Here is a 20,988-nt window from a genome sequence, read left to right on the forward strand (position 1 = left end):
GTTCTCGTGGATGTCGTTCTCGCGTCGATATCTTCGCAACATTTCGTGCAATTTAAACGCACGTGAGTAACGTAACGTCGTGTAAATTCAACGTATTGCGGTGCTTTGCAATTAATCAAGAGGCTCGCACTTGCATTTCTCGTGTGACTCGTGTTACCTTTGGCACGCGTTTAACGCGTACGAACCGGCCGATCCCGTACCCCCTTGCTCGACGATTTCCCTGCGCGAAACGGAAACAGTGAGCCAGTGGAAGGGAAGGATATTATGCGCCAAATTCCACTCTCTTCTATCTTAAGAATTCCGCGATTCCTTCCACATAATAAAGAATTATGTAACCGTCTGCGTAAATGACCCGTTTCGTTGGAGAACGTAAAAATATCAAAGTGGACGAAGCGTGTCGAACGTTTAAATCGAAGTGATATAACTGGATCAAATAGCTGCTACGTGAGTCTGATCGCACGAATATACACAGCCATCCATAACAAATTCGAAACGGATCACTTTTATTAAATATCAGACGACAAGCTTCCAGTTTGTATTTAACGATGTTGCGATTCTTCAACTTTTGAATGTCCGAGTTTCGTTCTCGTTTTAACGAGAGGAAAAATTCGATGCTTTGGCTAGGAATTTTTAGCAGAAATTTTCTTGCAATCCAAACTTGTGACGAGTGAAAACTTAGAAGATTTGAAAATAACGTGAAACTACGTTTGGCTCGAAAATGACTTAGAATGCAGAGCGTTAAATTAACGCTAAATATAAATAATTATGATTAAAGTGACAAGACGAAAATAAATATGTATAATTAGGTTTCTATGTAAAATTTTATAGCATTTTATTTGAAGAAAAATTGCCTTTCCATAGAGAGTTTATGGGTGGCTGTAAGTTGCGTAATTTTCACCAAACTTTTGCTAAGTGTTCTTCTAGTTTAAATACGAAGACACAATGAATTTATTGTCGACAGAGTCACAGGTTTATAAAAGATTCGAAATGTATAAATATCCATTCGATCTAAAAATACGGCTCTATTGCCAGATTCTCTACGTCTCATTAAGATTGGATTTATTAAGGTTCGTATTGCCAAGAACCAATCATATTTCTCACGTTACAAGCAATTTACAATGTACAACATCGGTCGAAGGTTAAGCAATGGACCAATGTAGATTGCTTTTGCATATCTGTATCTAATCTTACGCGATTAAACGTTTATTAAGTTAAACACCGGTGCGTAATATTAAACGTGTGGAGGACGATTAAACGCGTTGGTGACGAGGCAAGTTGATGTTCAGTGTAGTTGCTCGATATGCGTATACAAATTTATTATTAACACTAGAACTACCCATAGTTAACACGAAGTTATTTCTATCAGAACCAGTGAAAATGACTGGTCTTTAAAAAATACCTAATAATAGAATATTTTTATATTTATTGATTTATTAATTTCTCGCAGAAGCAATTCCATGTTATGTAGTACATGTTTGGCATTATTAATCCATCAGAGGGTTGACAAATTTATAAAATCGTGGAAGCAGTCATTTTCACTGCTGTGATATTTCCAGTGTCAGCATCTAGCGATCTGGCGATCGATCCGGAATTTTCCTGATAACTGATATCGTCAAAAATTTGAAAAACGTGTGGCGAGTTGTAGAAAACGAGGAAACTGGTTAATTGGGGCTCGATAAACAGATCGCAGGACCCTTTTACATTTTGACAAGACTATTTTGGCTGCTGTTGGTAGTTCTAGCGTTAATCGCTATAAGATTGCTCGATGCTAATTAACCGATTGTCTTAACGATTATTTTTACTAATCCAGCGATTATCGGAAGATTTAAATTCAACTTCGGTTGATGGTTGCACTTAACAGTGGCACTGTTTTGCCCGCAGTTTGTTTATCCTTACGTTTTGTACTTCAAGAAGGTTTCAATATCCCGAGGCGAAACAACAACGTGATACGCATCGTCCTCTGACTCGTGTGCAGCTAATGTATTTGAAAAACAACGCGTATCCTTCGAAAGGATTGACAACATTTCGTCACAATATCAAAGATAAGGTATTCATAGCAAAAAGTTTGTTGATTTTCTAATTTAGCAAGGATGTGTACAATTCGCGTTATTTTGTTCAAAATTGAGCTTCGTGAAATTTTACTATCATTCGTCACTGATAGTGAAAGAACCTGTTGCAGAAAATATTAAAAAAATAGTACGTATATAGTGCAAGATTTTTATAAAGGAGGAAATTCTTACTCGATTTACGAGAACACTGTTTCGTTCCATACTTTTGTCACAGCATCTCTCGCTAAGAGCACTAGAAATATACCAAGTTCCCCTTTCTTCGGTATTCCTCTTAAACGTACTCTTTACACTTAACGAAGACAAAGAGCAATCTGTCATTAAAAAAAAAAAATAAAATACATTCTTTTCTTCTGGAAATGAAAAAATTGCGAATAATTTACTTTACCAGTGCGAATAATAAAATAGCGTTTACCGAATTCGTGGGTGAAAGAGTACACAAACGATAGAAAAATCGAGACGAATTCGGTAAACGCTATTTTATTATTCGCACTGGTAAAGTAAATTATTCGCAATTTTTTAATTTCCAGAAAAAGAGAATGTATTTTATTTCTTTTTTAAAGTACAAGAACTTGAAGTACGCAAACGATAGTAAAATCAAGACGATTTCATCGACGAATTCGGTGAACGCTATTTTATTATTCGCACTGGTAAAGTAAATTATTCGCAATTTTTTAATTTCCAGAAGAAGAGAATATCTTTTTTTTTAAAGTACGACAGCTTAGAGTACACAAACGATAGAAAAATCGAGACGATTTCATCGACGAATTCGGTGAACGCTATTTTATTATTTGCTCTGGTAAAGCAAATTATTCGCAATTTTTTGATTTCCAGAAGAAGAGAATGTATTTTATTTTTTTTTAAAGCACAAGAGCTTAGAGTACACAAACGATAGAAAAATCGAGACGATTTCATCGACGAATTCGGTGAACGCTATTTTATTATTCGCACTGGTAAAGCAAATTATTCGCAATTTTTTAATTTCCAGAAGAAGAGAATGTATTTTATTTTTTTTTTCTTTTCTAAAGTACAAGAACTTGAAGTACGCAAACGATAGAAAAATCGAGACGATTTCATCGACGAATTCGGTGAACGCTATTTTATTATTCGCACTGATAAAGTAAATTATTCGCAATTTTTTGATTTCCAGAAAAAGAGAATGTATTTTATTTCTTTTTTAAAGTACAAGAACTTGAAGTACGCAAACGATAGAAAAATCGAGACGATTTCATCGACGAATTCGGTGAACGCTATTTTATTATTCGCTCTGGTAAAGCAAATTATTCGCAATTTTTTAATTTCCAGAAGAAGAGAATGTATTTTATTTTTTTTTCCTTTCTAAAGTACAAGAACTTGAAGTACACAAACGATAGAAAAATCGAGACGATAATCTCTTGTGCTATTTTGTTATCTCGATTAAAGGGTGACATGTGTTCTTATATACGAGCGCGTAATTAGAAGACACGGGAAACTCGAAAGCAAACCGTATACGTACGGTGGGGTCGGTGTGACAGAGATAGAAAGATTTATTAGACACGAGGCGACCACTGCATGATATAAAGTCCGACGGTAGGTGTTCTGGAAAAAAAGAAGGTCTCCCGGGCTGGCATCGTCTGCTCGCGAAGCGATGCCCGCTTCATCGTCAGTCGCGCCAGAGATGTGCCCTCGAGAAGTCGATTAAACGTCGTGATCCAGCTGGAAGCGATATCGGGATAACGTTTTCTCGTGTTGGAAGCAACTCTACTGTAACGAGGATTTCTAAAGGGGAGACGAAATCCAGACGATTTCTTACGGTGTAACTCGTTCGGTCGGTCCTTCTCCTGCCACGACTTTAGAACGTATTATCTTCGTTTATGTTCTTCATTGGCGTTAGAAAAAGAAAAAAGAAAAAAGAAAAAAAAAAGAAAAGAAAAAACATTTACACGTTTCCTTGTCTTCGCGTTTCGACGAGATATTTCGCACACCCTTTCGAGGATCCTCATCGACGATATCGAGACGGAAATAATGAAATTCCATTGCTCTCTCGCAGCGGTATAGTTGCGAATTTGATTAATCGATGGCTAATTTATTCATTTGCTAATTTATTACGTAACACACATCGAATTCTATTTTTACACGGTAGATTGGTAAAAATCCGGTGCGAGGGATACAGTGCGTGTGGAAAATGGAAGATCGCAGCCAGACGTGAAAATACGCAATAAACGATACATTGTTCTCGAACAGATGGTATGAAAATCTTATTTATCAACTGGGATTTTATCGAATGCTGGAATTTTAAGTCATTTTCGTCTATCGAAACAACGTGAAAATATCGGGGGAAGCTCTTCGTGGGCGATCGAGTAAATTCGAATGGACATTTTTAAAACGGCCCCGTTTAACTCGCGTTGCATCGAATTAAATTTTGTACGACAAGAATCTTTTTCTTTTTTTTTTTTTTCTTTTTTTTATATCGAGATAAGCCGAGATCGTGTAGAAACAGAATTAGATGTAGTTTATTTGGTCGAGAGTTTGTGCATCGAAAGTGTCCTCTTCTTTCTCGCGTTCTTCTCTCATCCGCCGTTCCATCTGTCGCGCAACATTCGCGTTTTTAATCCCATTAAATTATGCAAACGAATTCGATTCGATTAAAATAAAGTGGAAGTATGAAATAATAAACCTACAAAGGCGCGGAGGATCGCAGTAGTAAAGATGGATTAATCGATTCACATCATGCCAATACGCATCAACTTTATGGCGTTTGCTTTACCTAATTAGATTCGATTCGATCGATACACCTGGATATATTTAAACGACCCAGTCCTTTCAAACAGTTGCGAGTGATTTAAAATCCCCTTAGCTTCCTCAGCTTGTGAATCAGCTAATCGTTAGCTGGAGATAATGCAGTGATTTAGAAATTAATTCTAATTTTTCGTCAATCTTTTACGATCAAATTCTCAACCACCCGCCATCGACATAATGCGCACGATATTCTTTTAATACGAATATTCTGCAATTTTTGAGAATATTCGATGCCAAACTATTGCGGATAATAATTACACGCTAAGGCGCACCATTAACGATCAGCTAATATTAGTAGCTACTTAATTTTAGAATGTCAAACTCTATCGACGTTCTAATAACACGTTTTCGTTAACAACACGATCCAATTAATCTTCACTTTACCGTATACTTCTGCAAACGTTTCTTTCCTCTGTTCACGTTAAGTTCCGTCAAAATATCCAGTTGTTATTTACTTGACATTGTATCGTGTTCGACAGTCGATTATAATCGTTTTGTCAACGATCGTATAATGTTATTCGTATCAGTGAGTCGACCGAATCGAACTATTGGATATGGTTTGGGAGGAAGAGGAGGTCGAAACCACGTGGCAGGAGGTGTCGACCTTCTACAGATACGGATTGAAGACTATTTCGTGCAGTTCGTACGATTATCCTGAACGTGGACCGGTCTGTTACACCTGGAACTATACGGGAAAAGCAGCAGCGCCAGCAGGATCCGATTTTTCTTCGTTAATTTTTCAGAGTGTTTTCTACATACAAACGACAAAAGGTTTCAGTGTTCCGGAAATTATTCCTAGTCATTAGCATATTTATTCCTCTTAGGTACACGCCACCTAAACACGGGATACTTCAAAAGACAAATATTCTCATTTGTTATTCGCCTTTCGCGTTGTTATAATCTCATTGATTATTGCGTTTTGGTTGATAAGTAAATTCTTTGTAAAAAAAAAAAAATATCTTTTATTTTCATATATATTCCACTATTCGGTGGTGTATCATTGAATAATACACACACACACACACACACACACAAATTATATGGAGATTGAAGAATCTTAGTCGGTCAATTTCTCATAATTTTTACAAATTCTTACGACGTTGCTGAAAGGATATTCTTAGAAGAATACATTTTTCACATTTGTAACGTTTTAGAGTGTTCGTTGTAATATCTCCGTATAGTTAGGCGAATAGTATAATAGATCGTATTAGACATAGCAGGGATGATACGTAAAGGGGATAAAAATTTTCATAAATCGATAGCGCAGCTTTTGTACTTGGAAGATGATATCAAGTTGAATCGTCTACGTAAACGAGATTATCCTTTGTCACGATTCCATTTGTTCGGTTTATTTTAAATTCACATTTCCGTAAATACGAACCACAGAAATGATATTTAATAATCTTCTGATAGGAATACGTAAATAAATGAAAACGTGCTTCGAAGTAAATACATGTTTCTCTTATTTGTAAAACATATTTACATAGAATTTTTGATGAACATTGAATCGTTCGTGAGCATATCGTTTCTCGTCCGATAATCTACATTTTCACATTGCGTTATTAAATCTCTGCTGTTTTGTTACATTTCAGCGGAAGTAAAGATGCCGAGCGGGAACATGGACAAACCGATAATCACGGATAACCGGGACGGTACAGTTTCCATCAAATACGATCCCAAAGAAGAGGGACAGCACGAACTTGCAGTGAAATTTAACGGGGAACACGTTCAAGGTTCGTGGAGATATGAAATTTCTATTCAAAAAATAATATACGTAGCTGTAGTAAGATACGATATATTTTAAGAACAATTTTTATAAAGAAGTCAATGGTAAATGTCAAATAAAATTGTTTCCTTCACAACTTCTTTTCCCAGGAATTGGCTATGCTTTTTTACTCTTGAAGAAAAGAGAATGCGAGAAGGCGTTTCAAGCAATTTGTTTCATTAACACTGGAACTAACGATAGTTAACAGGAAGCTATTTCTACCAAAACCAGTGAAAATGACTGATTATCTATAATAATAAAACATTTTTATATTCATTGATTTGTTACTTTCTTACAGAAGCAATTCCATGTTATGTAGTACATTTTTGGTATTGTTAATCCATCAGAGGGTTGACACATTAATAAAACTGTAGAACCAGTCATTTTCACTGCTGTGGTATTTCCAGTGTTCTGATATCTGTCTGATAGCGTCTGATAGTCTATCTGATATCATCATATTTGAATGATACGCTGTGAAAATTTGAAAACCGTGTGGCAAGTTGTAGAAAACTAGGAAACTGGTTAATTGGGGTTCCATAAACAGATTGCAGGACCCTTTTACGCTTTGATAAGTATCAGACTTAGTATTGACTGGTGTTGGTATAAGTAGCCCTGATGCAAAAATATTTTCAGTTTGAATACATAAAAACAAAATAAAATTCATTATATAATTCTTGTAGTTATCATTGTGAAAGTTATTACATCATTGTGGAAGAAAAATATAACATGAAGTAGGAATTTTAAAATAAAATTGTCAAACCAGTCAATTTAACTGGGGTATGTGGTAGTTTTAGTATTAATCCATCAATTGTTCCATTTTATGGTACACGTGTAGCATCTGTTATTTATATCCTGCTATTTAAAAATATTTCACTATTTTATAGCAGTAGTTGTATTTATTGCTCAATCTGTATTCTTTGACATTTTTGGATAGCATATATAGTATTATCATATGAGATTAGAGAGTAGAAGGAAGCTTTTGTTATTTTTCAAGTAGAAACCGAGAAATATGGCAAACAAAGTTAGTAGCATATACTTCAATCACTGACAACTGATACAAGAAAGATACATTTAGGGTGTTTTGCCAGGTTCAGTGCACGTGGAAGCTTATATAATATATAGTATTATCATATGAGAATAGAGAGTAGAAGGAAGCTTTTGTTATTTTTCAAGTAGAAACCGAGAAATATGGCAAACAAAGTTAGTAGCATATACTTCAATCTCTGACAACTGATACTAGAAAGATACATTTAGGGTGTTTTGCCAGATTCAGTGCACGTGGAAGCTTATATAATATATAGTATTATCATATGAGAATAGAGAGTAGAAGAAAGCTTTTGTTATTTTTCAAGTAGAAACCGAGAAATATGGCAAACAAAGTTAGTAGCATATTCTCCAATCACTGACAACTGATACTAGAAAGATACATTTAGGGTGTTTTGCCAGGTTCAGTGGACGTGGAAGCTTCATTATGTTAATAAACCATATATTTCTTATGAATTAGGTTCACCATTCAGATTCCACGTGGATTCCTTAGCAAATGGCTATGTGACAGCGTACGGACCAGGCTTGATATACGGAGTTTGCGGTGAACCAGGAAACTTCATCATTTCCACAAAAGACGTCGGACCTGGCGGTCTTTCGCTATCCATTGAAGGACCTGGCAAAGCCACGATCTCCTGCCACGACAATAAAGACGGCACAATTTCAGTTTCCTATTTGCCAACCGATCCAGGAGAATACAAGATCGGCGTGAAATTTGGCGGCAAACACATCCGAGGCAGTCCTTTTTCCGCTAAAATCACAGGTATGCATGACTCCATTTATTTTACTTGCATCTTCAAAATTTACTTCCGACTAATATATTCATTTCTATCGAACTACAACGAAAAATACAAGATCAGAGTGCCTGAATCGTCAAATTAAACGTTTAAGGACAGTCAAAGTGAAACGAAGAATTCTTAAGAGAAATCAATTACGACAGAGTGACAAGAAGTTGTCTGTTGCTTGTAAAGATTGAGCTCTTTCGACGAATAAGTATGTTTGAAAAAGTATGTCTGTTCCTTCGCTGGACAAATAATATCAATAGAATATTAAATCAATTGAGGATTAATAAAAAAGAGCCATCGCAGAGAAGTAACGTAGTACGGTTTAGGAAAAACGTTTGCAATAAAATCTCTGTTGGAATCTGTTGCAGGTGAAGGTCGGAAGAGGAACCAAATCTCGGTGGGTTCGTCGAGCGAAGTGCAATTGCCCGGCAAGATAACAGACTCGGATGTGAAGTCCTTGAACGCTTCCATCACGGCACCGAGCGGTCTCGAGGAGCCATGTTTCCTAAAAATGTTGCCAAACGGTAACATGTGTGTCTCATTCACTCCTCGAGAAGCCGGCCCACATACGGTGGCAGTGAAAAAGATGGGCAAGCACGTGCAGAACTCACCCTTCAAGATCGACGTGAAGGATCGTGAAGTGGGCGATGCGAAAAAGGTAAAGGTATCCGGACCAGGTTTGGTAGAGGGTAAAACTCACGTGGAGAACAATTTCTCCATCGACACGAGAAACGCTGGTTTCGGAGGCCTCTCGCTCTCGGTGGAAGGGCCAAGCAAAGCAGAGATTCAATGCAAAGACAACGAAGACGGAACTCTGAACATCTCGTACAAGCCAACAGAACCTGGCTATTACATAATAAACTTGAAATTCGCCGATCATCACGTGGAAGGCTCGCCGTTTACGATAAAAGTCACTGGAGAAGGTAGCAATCGTCAAAGGGAGAAGATCCAGAGACAAAGAGAAGCTGTGCCTATTACGGAAGTTGGCAGCCAGTGCAAGATTACCTTCAAGATACCTGGCATCACGTCGTTTGATCTAACAGCAACAGTCACCTCTCCAGGAGGCATAACCGAGGATGCCGAGATCAAAGAAGTCGAGGATGGCCTTTATGCAGTCGCATTCGTACCGAAAGAGCTCGGAGTACACACGGTTTCAGTTCGCTACAAGGACATCCACATCCCTGGATCACCGTTCCAATTTACTGTCGGTCCGTTCAGAGATAGCGGAGCACACAGGGTGCATGCTGGCGGTCCTGGCTTGGAAAGAGGAGAACAGGGTGAACCATGCGAATTTAATATTTGGACCAGGGAGGCTGGAGCTGGTACTCTGGCCGTGTCCGTGGAAGGACCTAGCAAGGCTCAAATTGATTTCAAGGATCGAAAGGACGGCAGCTGTTACGTCAGCTACGTCGTCTCCGAACCTGGTAAGTTGCTATTAGAATTCTTGCAATTAACACAATAGTTATAGTTGTTTTTTATTACTGTCGTCAGCGTTGTTAGACTGCGGGTGTTTGTGCATTTATGGCCCACCTGAAAGTGCAAATAGAGTGCATATACTAGACGAGAATATGTATATAAAAAATAATACTTGCTGCGATATTTAATAGGTGAAACGAATTTCTTCCCAAGTTCCATCTCTTTCTGTGTTCATAAAAATGTAAATTTGCATAGAAATCCCTGGTCTAGTATCACAGGGGAAATTATGAAACAGACCAAGGTGTCATAATCTCAAATTTTATGATCGATGCATTTCACATATTCTTGGTGGAGAAAAGCAGTGGTCAGTACCACGTGTTTCTTGATGTATTGTCAGTTTAAAACATTCTTATTCTTATAGGAAAAATATTCCCATGTGTATATAGTATATGTGTACATATGAATCTGGAAAAATAAAAGGTAAATTAGATTTATGATAGTGAAAGGTGTCTATGAAGGGGATAAAGAAACAATAGAATTCTCAGGTGTCAACTTGACAGCATTATTAAGTGATGGAAAATGAGGTTCATGGTACACTAATTGCAACATAAATGTTCATAAAACAGTCTACCACTTACTGTCACTTCAGTCATGGATGTCTGCCAACGTCGATAATTCATATTTTAGTTGGTTAATCATTCCGAATGTTATATTGTTCATTTGAAGCACTAAATCGTCATCGAGTCAGCCACACGCAAACATGCGTGTTAATTAAACCGTTTCAGCGTTTACGACTTTCCTTCATGAATCATCCAATGCTTAATATCCAGAGTTTATTACTTTTGAACAAAATGTCCATCGATATAGATTTCTGGCAAAATCTTGGGAAAATGATTTACTAAAATGATTGGACTAAAACCAAAATTGGTAATTTTGTTTCATAATTACTGCGTTATTTTTACAAAATAGTAGTCATATCTTAAATTTACTACACAAGATCAAGACAATAAGTGGAGCTGCCAGGATAGCAACGAAAGCAAACATAAAATGTGTTACAAAGCAGTGAACTTGCATACCAAAAATACCAGAAATTTGGTTATTTCTAGAACAAGGGGAAAGTAAATGAGACGATTGAGCTGTTCATCCGGATTGTTAATATACGGAATAAAATTAATTGTAAAGTAATTCGTTATCTATTTCCGATGTTCGATCTTCACAATTCGTTAAAAATTTTTTTAACATTCGATTCGGTCATTTTTTTGTAAAGAAACAATTTTATATAAAGAAAGAATTTATAACACAAGTCGACGAAGAAGAGCAAGTTTGCAACGTTAGTCACGTTGTTTACATATCGAACGAAGATGCACACGTATGCATGTATAATAATGTATATGTAATTGAATGATCCATATTCGTGATCCACGTTTCTATACGCGTAACAAAAACCCACAGAAACAACGGAGTAACATTTTCCCGATAATGTTCGCTCTCGTTGTATCACGGAAAACATGTGGATGGAAGAATGATATAAATAGCAGAGAAATTCTAAATTGCAATCAAACAGCAAGTATTACGTATCGGTAAACTTGGAATGTTTCAAGTAAGATAGACGACTGGCTAAAAATTTCAATTTACCACGTGCTTCATGAAACTTAAGAGTTTTAAAAAAGATCAGCTCAGAATTCTACATTACCTTGGAGCATCCTTTTTTTTTCAAAAATTTGTCAAAGTAAACTCGAAGATCAGAATCTGCTAATTTTCAATCGAAGATTCAAAGAAAGGATACGATTATTAATGCAAAATATCAAAAAATGAAAAATATCTGTCTGACACGATCAACGATATAATTGTCCGGACAAGCAACGTTTTAACGATTTTCACTGTTCCGCGATATTTTTCACATCACGAAGGAGCTGGAAAAAAACAATTATTCTTCGATTAATACTAAGATCATCGCAGAAGTTGGTTAGAGATGACAATTAAAAAAAAAAAAAAAATAGATTCGACATTTTTTGCCGCATAATGTATTATGCGTAACGGAATGAATGAACAGCGATAAAAATGGACTCACCGCATTCTGAAGCAGCGGTGGACAAGGGCTCTCACCAGTCTTCATTGGCTGTTCTCGGCTGATCCAGAAATACCTTCGTCTATATTTGCGTCTAAGGTGGATTCATATTTTGGTGGCTACGGCTGCTGGACGTGAATTAGCGTGGCCGTTATATTTGGATGGTGTGCATCGAAGGAGAGGAAGAGACAGAAGAAGAGCGAGATGGAGAACTGAAAGAGAGAAAGCGTGGACGAATCGAGATCAGAAGTTAGAATCAGCCAGAGGAAAATAGTGGTTCGCGATTTAGCTGCGCTCGGTTCTCCACTCTCCTCGTTTTATCCTCCTTCTTCGCGTTCGCACTTTGCTTTCTTTTCTTCTTGTCGTCAAGCTTTCGTTATCTCGTTATCTTCCTTCACCTTTGTCTCTTTCCCATTTTTTTTTCCAATTTCGGTGTTACATTCTCATTTTTCTTCTCGTCTTTTATTTTCTCCTGCACGATTTTCCTTCTATCGTAATTGCAATTTTGCATATTTTTATTCCCCAGTATCTTTCCGCCGTTCCTTTTTTTTTTCTCTCTTTTTTAGAACTCGCAACACGTTCGAATAAAAATATTCATTTTGATCTTGGATTTGTAATATATCGGTGGACATAAAACGATGGCCACCTTCACTGCTTCCACGCAAATACTCTTTACGGGAAATGACGATAACAGCCAAGACGATGGTTAGTCTACACGGTGTGACAGAGAAATTAATCTGTCGATTTACATCGTGCCAGAATGTATTAATCATACTGTTTTGCCGAATATACCAGCGTCCGTACTTGTATCGTAAATAATTCGGATAAATGTTATTCGAACTTGTAATATGATACGCTATGATAAAATCTGTATATTCGAATCGAAGCAATAACTTGTTCTTTTTTTCAGGTGAATACAGGGTAGGAATAAAGTTCAACGATCAGCATATCCCCGATTCCCCGCACAAACTTTACATATCACCGGCGATGGGCGACGCTCATAAGCTGGAAGTGGCGCAATTTCCGGAATCCGGCGTACAACCGGACAAGCCAGCAATCTTCCTCGTTCGCAAAAATGGTGCCAAGGGTGAACTCGATGCGAAGGTACCATACCATTTGTATACCGTTTAAATCACCGTGTGACATGTACCTTTACGAGCAATATGTTTTTCATCGGTAATAGCTAGAATTAATTTCTCTTTTCACAATTTCTTTCAAATTCTTACGAATAATTGGCAAATAGAAAATTCCAATTAATTAATTACCTGTCTTATGATGCAGATTAATTTGTGGGTTTCGTACAAGATTAACGGTTATTTAAATATTTTTAAACGACGGTCTGTATCGTTTACAGATGTCCGGCGACTGGAAAAATAATACTTTTTGTATTTTATGTTTTTCAGCGATAATAACTAGAATTAATTTCTTTTTTTACCTTGTTATACGTGTACGTGCGTTTCTTTCACATTCTTACGAATAATTTCCAAAACTCGTTGGCAAATAGAAAATTCTAATTAATTAATTATTTGCCTAATAATGCTGTTGTTATTTTTGTATTTAGAGGTAGGATCGCAATAGCTGTTAGTTTATTCTTCGGATAAATCTATCACACCGTTCTGAGCTGAATAACCTTTAATGCACTTTCTTACATGGACTAGGGATAAAAACAAAAGAATATCATAAGCCTATCGATTAAATCTATCGATTGTATCTAGAACTATCTTCTAGTTACTATTTATTGTAACTAGCGCATCTGCATATAGATGGCGAGCGCGAACTCACGTTGTCATTTTCAATAAATGCGGATTAATTTATGGGTTTCGTAGGAGACTAACGGTTATTTAAATACTTTTTAACGACGGTCTGTATCGTTTACAGATGCCCGGCGATTGGAAAAATAATACTTCTGTATTTTGAATTCGTTAAAATTATGCCGCGTACGCGTCTGACGTAACGAAACTACGCATAAAGCATCGGATTTATTTACTTTAAAAATGAAACCTCGCTAGTGATATCGCTACGTAAACGATGCAATATAAACATCAGATTCTTCGTTGAATTTTCAGCTAAACAAGCGGAATTTCATAGCCGAGGTGTTTGAAGGCCTTCGTTTTTCTTAGAAACCTACATCATTTTAGGCGACAAAGTCCTTGCGAAAATCGCACGCTCTAAATAACTTCCTCTTGTGAAACAACGATGCCACATCATATTGCGTAGGTTTGCGCCGCATGCGCGTATCGCATATTCTGCGTGCGTGTTCCATTCATGCGACCAAATATTTCCTTTCGATCGTAGCTTTATCAAATTCTTCGAAAACGGTTCTAACTTTGCTAAATTTCCTCGAATTATTCTTTTTTTTTTCTTTGGACGTTTACGAAATCACGAAATTGTCAACGTTTACTCACAAACTTTGAAACCTGACACGAACGAAACAGAATCTCATCTGTAGATACTTTCCCGCCAAGAAATGAGAAAATATTCTTGAAAATATACGAACATTTGTTTCCTACTATGGAGAAATTTGACGAAGTGACGCTTGCAAGATAATCATCGAGCAGTAAAATTTCATTTTCTGTATTCAAAATTCATTACTAGAAATTAACGTATTATTTAACGTATCATCGTTAGAGATATCGCTAACTTACTATTGTTAATTATATTCTACGAAAATGTTGGATCGCTGTAACACAGTATATTCCTTTTGCTACAGATCGTGTCTCCCAGCGGTATCGAGGACGATTGCTTCATTCAAGGCATCGACGCTGACACTTACTCGGTGCGGTTTATGCCTCGGGAAAATGGTATCCATAATATCCATGTGAAGTTCAATGGGGTGCACATACAGGGTAGCCCGTACCGCATCAAAGTTGGCAAAGTGGACGCCGATCCAGCCGCGTTACATGCCTATGGAAATGGTATAACGGAAATTAAAACCGGCCAGAAAACAGACTTTATCATTGATACGTGCAACGCCGGAAGCGGTGTGCTGTGCATAACGGTAGATGGCCCTAGCAAAGTGGCGATGGACTGTACAGAAGTGGAAGAGGGTTACAAAGTTAGATACACACCTTTGGTACCTGGCGATTACTACATTAGCATCAAGTACGATGGATATCACATCGTTGGCTCGCCATTTAAGGTTCCCTGTACCGGTTAGTATATTGAGAACGATTAGGTATACTTGTATGCTATTGATCAAAAGCCTGAAATCTTTCCATGTTTGGTAGAGAAAAATTGGAAAAGAAGCGAGCTTAGAATTCTGGACAAGCCTTTGGCAAGAGATAAAGTTAATCGGTGTTTCTGGCTAGTAATGTGAATAAATATAAAACACGATAGTCGGTTCGAATAAGAGTTAGGTCATTGTTTATAGTAGAAGATGGAATAGAGCAGCAGGAAGATTGAACAAACTTGTGGAATTGCAAAGAAAGGAAGGATGTTTCTTTTGATTGCAAATTTTGATTTCTACGACATTTATAATTTGGCAATGTAATACTTTGAAACCGAAGGATGGAAAAACACAGGTTTCACTGTGAGGATCATACTTTTGATATTACGTTGTAACCGTCTGCTCTATTCTATCGAAATTTTAACTCGCCAATGAACTTGCCTATTCTATTATTATATCTTCATGGACGTGCTATTAATAGGCAATGTCTGCTGAATCATCAGATATTTAATGTACTTAGAAGTTCTAGTTACTGCGTTCATTTCTAGAAAATGGAAATTTTATCTCGTTGATATGAGATTAAATAACAAGAATGCGGAAAATTCATTTTACACTGTGATTAATTAATTTTCAATTATTTAAATGTATATCGACAAGATCCTATTGTCACGTACAATGGCAAGTTAACAGTCTAACAAATTTCACTATAGGTGCGGATCTGGCAGAAAGAGGCGCGCAGGAAACCAGTTCGATCGTGGTGGAAACTGTTCAGAAAATTTCCAAATCAAAGCAAACCGGACCAGTTTTACCTCTGTTCAAGTCAGATGCTAGTAAGGTGACGAGCAAAGGAATGGGTCTAAAGAAAGCATATCTTGGCAAACAGAACGTGTTTACTGTAAACGCTGGCGATGCCGGTAATATATTATTCATACAATCCTTAAGTATCGGTATCATTGAGTATAGACTATGTTCGAATTTAGAATCGCAAAATGATAATTATTACGTAATTCATATAAAAGTAATTTATTGGATTGGTAACTAAGTGATTGCAGATTTCGTCAATACCACCTAATGACAAAATCCGCAATCACTTAGTTGTCAACCCAATATATATCCGTTTTAACAATTTTAAAGGCGTATTAAAAGGGCATAGTTTGTTGCAATTTCGTGCAACACTGCGTGAAACTATCTTGATGAACATAATTTTGATAAGAAGACGAAAAAATTTAAAACGTTGATTCATCTGTGTTTTCCTTGTTTGTAGGTAACAATATCTTGTACATTGGTGTGTACGGACCCAAAGGTCCATGCGACGAAGTATCCATGAAGCACATAGGCCGCAATAATTACAACGTGAACTACTTGGTCCGCGAAAGAGGAGAATACATCGTTATTGTAAAATGGGGAGACGATCATATCCCTGGATCGCCATATAAAGTCGAAGTATAAGCAAACGCATGTGGAACTAAACAGAAAAAATAAATAAGAAAGGAAAGAAGAAAGCGAAAGTAAGATTCCAATAACGCGGTGCGATAATTTTGCTTTGTACTGGCCAGACTCTGTTACATTGATTGTTCCATTTGATGAATTTCGATAATTATCGATTAAATCCTTATCTACTTAAACGAATAGAGTAATAAAGCGTATCGTAGACGTAGTGAAACCCGCGACATGAAAATCTTGAAACGAATAGCGTAATTTACGATTAAACATAAAAACACGTCTTCCCTGGCTGAAAGTATTCTCACAGAGTTCAGCCAGAAGTTAATATATAGAACGTTGTTTGAATGTAAACCCCTTACGCGTTTCCATCTTTATTCTAAATAACTTTGGTTATAGCTATCTGTTATTTTGAAAAAGAAATTTCATTGAAAACGTGCGAAATACCGTGGCAACGAAACTTCTTCTATTCGCCATCGTACGAATCTTTTGCCATGTGAATATCAAAGTGATTATTTATGGTATTCGTTTAACTATTTTCTACCACGTGTAAAAAGATCGAAACGTACAACGCGTTGGTCGAAATACAAATAAAATTTCTTGATAGAATAGAATACAAACGCAAGTTCTCATATCGATCAAGCAACGTAAAATAAATCAGGTTTCGTCAATTATTTTTGTAAATTTCGCGACTTGCAACGAAGAACCAAATAATTGTAAGGAAAAATTGTAAATTCTTTCGAAGGAAGATCGAAACGATTTCTAAACTAGATCAATTAAAGGGAAATAGGGAAAAAGTGTTTCTAATCGTTTAAACAATTTCTTTGTCAGATGGAGGTTGGTACGATGTAGCGTGTATTTATTATATACAGCCTTGTTTCGTCTTTGAATAATATACAATAGATATTATTCATTCGACAAAAAAAAAAAAGAAGAAAAAAAAAGAAAAAGAAAAATGATACGGACGTGTTAAACTACGGCGATGAGAGAAGTCAATTATTTTTATTCGAGAATCATAAGATACAACAATTGTGCCTTATATATGTTAGATTCAGATATTTGTTCTATGAAAATGCGTTCTATAGATGCATCCTTCTCTACTGCGTAACGTTACATCGGTATGATTGGATTAAAAATGCAAATTAAAAGTATCGATGATTATATATTATATAAAAATTAAATAAATAATATGTTTATTAAAAATCATTCGTTATATCGTTTCCTTCTCCCCTTTATCCCGTATTCCACACATAGTTTTCTACAGCCTAGTCCGATAGTTATTCCAGCTTGCTAAATTAGAATTCCCAAAGCGATGATTTCCCAGTCGCTTCAACTGCCTAACCGACATCACCCGTTGAAATGTGGCTAACGAAATGACACTAGGGGCGAAGACGAATTTCATCTTACGAGATAGTAAATTTTGTTCCTGCGAAATGACGATTTCCTGTGGCCAATTTGTGGTCTGCATTTTATGCCATAAATATATCTTCTTTATTTAGAAACATATTCTTTTGTGTTTACTTGGTTTATGCGTCAAGATATATGCAGGATATGGAATATTGAGAATCTAGGGGAAAGGAAATAGGGCGTCGTATGTGGAGTGCATATAGAGAAATACTCGACGAACATTCAAACTTAATTTTCTCGAGCTCTGTGCGAAAAATTGTAACTCTCGATGATATATATGGGAAAATATATATTTTCGATTTACTTTCACGCAAACAATTGCCTCTTTTCCGATTTCTTTGAAAACAGTATTTTCGAAAATGGCAGATCTGATTGCCACAAAACCGACAAAACCGACCAAACCTTTGAAAAATGTTTCAGATCGAATGTCTCGGGAACCAATAGGAATTGTTGGGTAAAAATCGAGGACCAACCATAAGCATTCAAAAATGCTGATTCGTAATAGCAGTTAGGAAAGCGGAAGCTTTTTCTCGTAGAAAAGATGTGCCGTTTATGTATCGATAACGAGAACGCTGTAAAATAGATTGTCATTGTCAAACAGTGCGCATAAAACGAACACTTAAACACAGTTGGCTGCTTCTCATTGAATAAATTTGCATTCACCAGGAAGAACACGATCCGTAACTTGTCATCGTTAGATGTATCGTACCTGTAACCATGAATAACGATACACAGGCTTTTTATCATACGAACTGTGAAACTTAGTACAGTTTACATCGTACGCGTCACCCTTACCATTTATTTCTTAACAATGTGGCGTAATAAATTTCTTTTTTTTATGCCTGTACATTTTTAATTGTTAGGAGAAATTTAGTTGTTCAATCTGCGATTAATATATATATTAATAATATATATCCACGTTAAAATTGACTTAATTCAAATTACACGAATAATTACTACGATGACTACATTTCTGGTTCTTCGGTCTATTTTCTTATTCCCTACCAACATATTTATACATGCAATTAAAAATTTGTTTTATTCGAGATATCACCAAATATTATAGAGGACGATCATTTAGAATTTACAAGATCAATGCTTGCTACTCTTACTCTTTTATATCGCAAATGTAAGACACACATATGTTTATAACTGATCAACTCTGTTTTTATACGTAAACTTGTTCATTTCATTTCTTGGCTACGCGATTATTCATTTTTGTTGAAGTAACTACTTTAAGAAAAACTCTACATCTTTATTTGTGTACATCCGTGGCCTGGAGACTGCTATTACGCAGAAATATTTTAAATAAGGAGCTGTGCATATTATTGCACCCTTGAATATACTTTATGTTTTGGGTTGCAAGGTCTAGAAACAAAGGAACTAATAAACAGATTTCTATTTATGTTCCCTGTAGCCTCTATCCCAAGCTATAAGGTTAACATTTTTGGTAATGTCCTTTTGCTATAAATATATGAACGTGCTCCCTATCATTCCATCCTCTAGTAGCACTAAGAGAATAGGGATCTGAATCAACATAAACTTATATATTATACTTATACTGTTATTATTTCTCTATTTAGAGGTAGGATCATAATAGCTATTAGTTTGTTCTTCGGATAAATCTATCACACCGTTCTGAGCTGAATAATCTTTCTTGTACTTTCTTACATGGACTAGGGATAAAATCTATCGATTAGATCTATCGATTATATCTAGGACTATTTTCTAGTTACTATTTATTATATGCATATGGATAGCGAGCGTAAATCACGTTGTCATTTTCAACATATATCTTTAATTATTTCAATATACTTTTCTATTACAAATTCATCCACTCGTTCTTCGATCAGTCAACCTTAACCTCAACAATTTTTCGTTGCTCATCTATCACAAACATAACGTCATCTGGAACGCAAATATTCGTGTATTTGGGTATGTAAAACTTAAAGATTCTAAAATATACAGAATATACGTAAAAATATATGAAATATCCGGTATCACGCACACTGTCTAATACGTATTTCTTATCACAGAAACCTACACATCTTCTTTCTTCTTCGATCCTATTCACAGCAACATGAATTGTCAGAAACATATGCATTCGAACCATCGTTTTCCTCAACTTGCCAATCCACGTACTCGATCGATAGACCGTGGATTTGTATGCAGTTACTGGAAACTTAACGACGAAAAATTGCACAGAATGCACACGATACGAGCAAGCAAAGCATAGAGCTTTCTATTAGGTTGTCCGAAAAGTTTCTTTCGCTTCATAAGGTGATAATAGATGAACGACAATTTCTCTTTTATATTATTTTATTGAATTAGATATCATCCATTTCGTTATATTCCTATTATTACGTTCGTGCATAATTCGATAAACTAATATAAAACAAAAAACATTGTGCGCCTATTATTTTCTTATAAAATGAAAGAAACTTCTCGGATAACCTAATACAATACTTGTTACTTGGTATGTAAAACAATTTTCTACCTATAGTTTCTACACTCTCTCGGTTACACCGCGAGAAATACGAATTCGTAGTAAAATTCGTAGTCTATTAATCGCTGTAAATTATAAATCCCATTACTAGCCTATACTTAAGATACGACATATCTCAAACATAAAAAATAATTACGAAATCGTAGCAACGATAAAACGGTAGAACAGAAGCGGGAAGATATGCTCGTTGACATAGACAAGAACGAAAATAGAGCGGAAAGAAAGGAGGACAGTTAACCGAGGGATGCGTATGTCGGTTGGAAAGAGAAGATATCGTTCGAGCTGTCTATCTACGAATCTGTGTATACAAGTAAAAGAGCAAGATAGAGAAATTTGTTAGTAGGTGGAGAAAGGAGAGACGAGGAAAAAGCTGTGTGTTTCTCGTCTCTGACTGGTCTGAATCTGGTGGTCGGTGAAGTTATCGGAGGTCGTAGGTGGGTAAACGGCTAGGTGGATAGGTGGATAGGTGGAAGAGGTTCTTCAGGGATGCGGATTCCGTTGGTTTCGATAGGATGGTAGGCGGTCGCAACCGGTTTCATAGGTCCCT

At 36.3% G+C, this 20,988-nt stretch overlaps 1 protein-coding gene and 1 long non-coding RNA gene across 11 annotated transcripts in view; one reads left to right on the forward strand and one right to left on the reverse strand.

The window, feature by feature from the left end:
* Cher (filamin A protein cher) overlaps window positions 1–17,734 on the forward strand; it is a 55,370-nt gene extending 37,636 nt beyond the window's left edge. For 7 of the 10 annotated variants that reach the window (XM_072014548.1, XM_072014545.1, XM_072014550.1 and 4 more), the window contains 7 exons: window positions 6,437–6,577; window positions 8,114–8,416; window positions 8,807–9,862; window positions 12,833–13,026; window positions 14,633–15,074; window positions 15,799–16,002; window positions 16,353–17,734. In XM_072014548.1, the coding sequence (XP_071870649.1) occupies window positions 6,437–6,577; window positions 8,114–8,416; window positions 8,807–9,862; window positions 12,833–13,026; window positions 14,633–15,074; window positions 15,799–16,002; window positions 16,353–16,537 (2,525 nt within the window). In that variant the 3' untranslated portion in view covers window positions 16,538–17,734. Of the gene's footprint in view, window positions 1–3,705; window positions 3,905–5,371; window positions 5,616–6,436; window positions 6,578–8,113; window positions 8,417–8,806; window positions 9,863–12,832; window positions 13,027–14,632; window positions 15,075–15,798; window positions 16,003–16,352 lie in introns of those variants that run through there. The other 3 variants (XM_072014552.1, XM_072014551.1, XM_072014555.1) reach the window with 3 other exon arrangements.
* On the reverse strand, window positions 8,801–13,694 carry LOC139993119 (uncharacterized). The gene is made up of 4 exons (XR_011801295.1): window positions 13,358–13,694; window positions 13,188–13,287; window positions 11,926–13,105; window positions 8,801–11,767 (listed from the first exon to the last, which is right to left on the reverse strand). It is a non-coding gene; the product is annotated as an uncharacterized lncRNA (long non-coding RNA).
* Window positions 17,735–20,988: the final 3,254 nt, after the last annotated feature.

Source organism: Bombus fervidus, chromosome 12 (genome assembly GCF_041682495.2).
Source record: "Bombus fervidus isolate BK054 chromosome 12, iyBomFerv1, whole genome shotgun sequence".
NCBI classification, from domain to species: domain Eukaryota; kingdom Metazoa; phylum Arthropoda; class Insecta; order Hymenoptera; family Apidae; genus Bombus; species Bombus fervidus.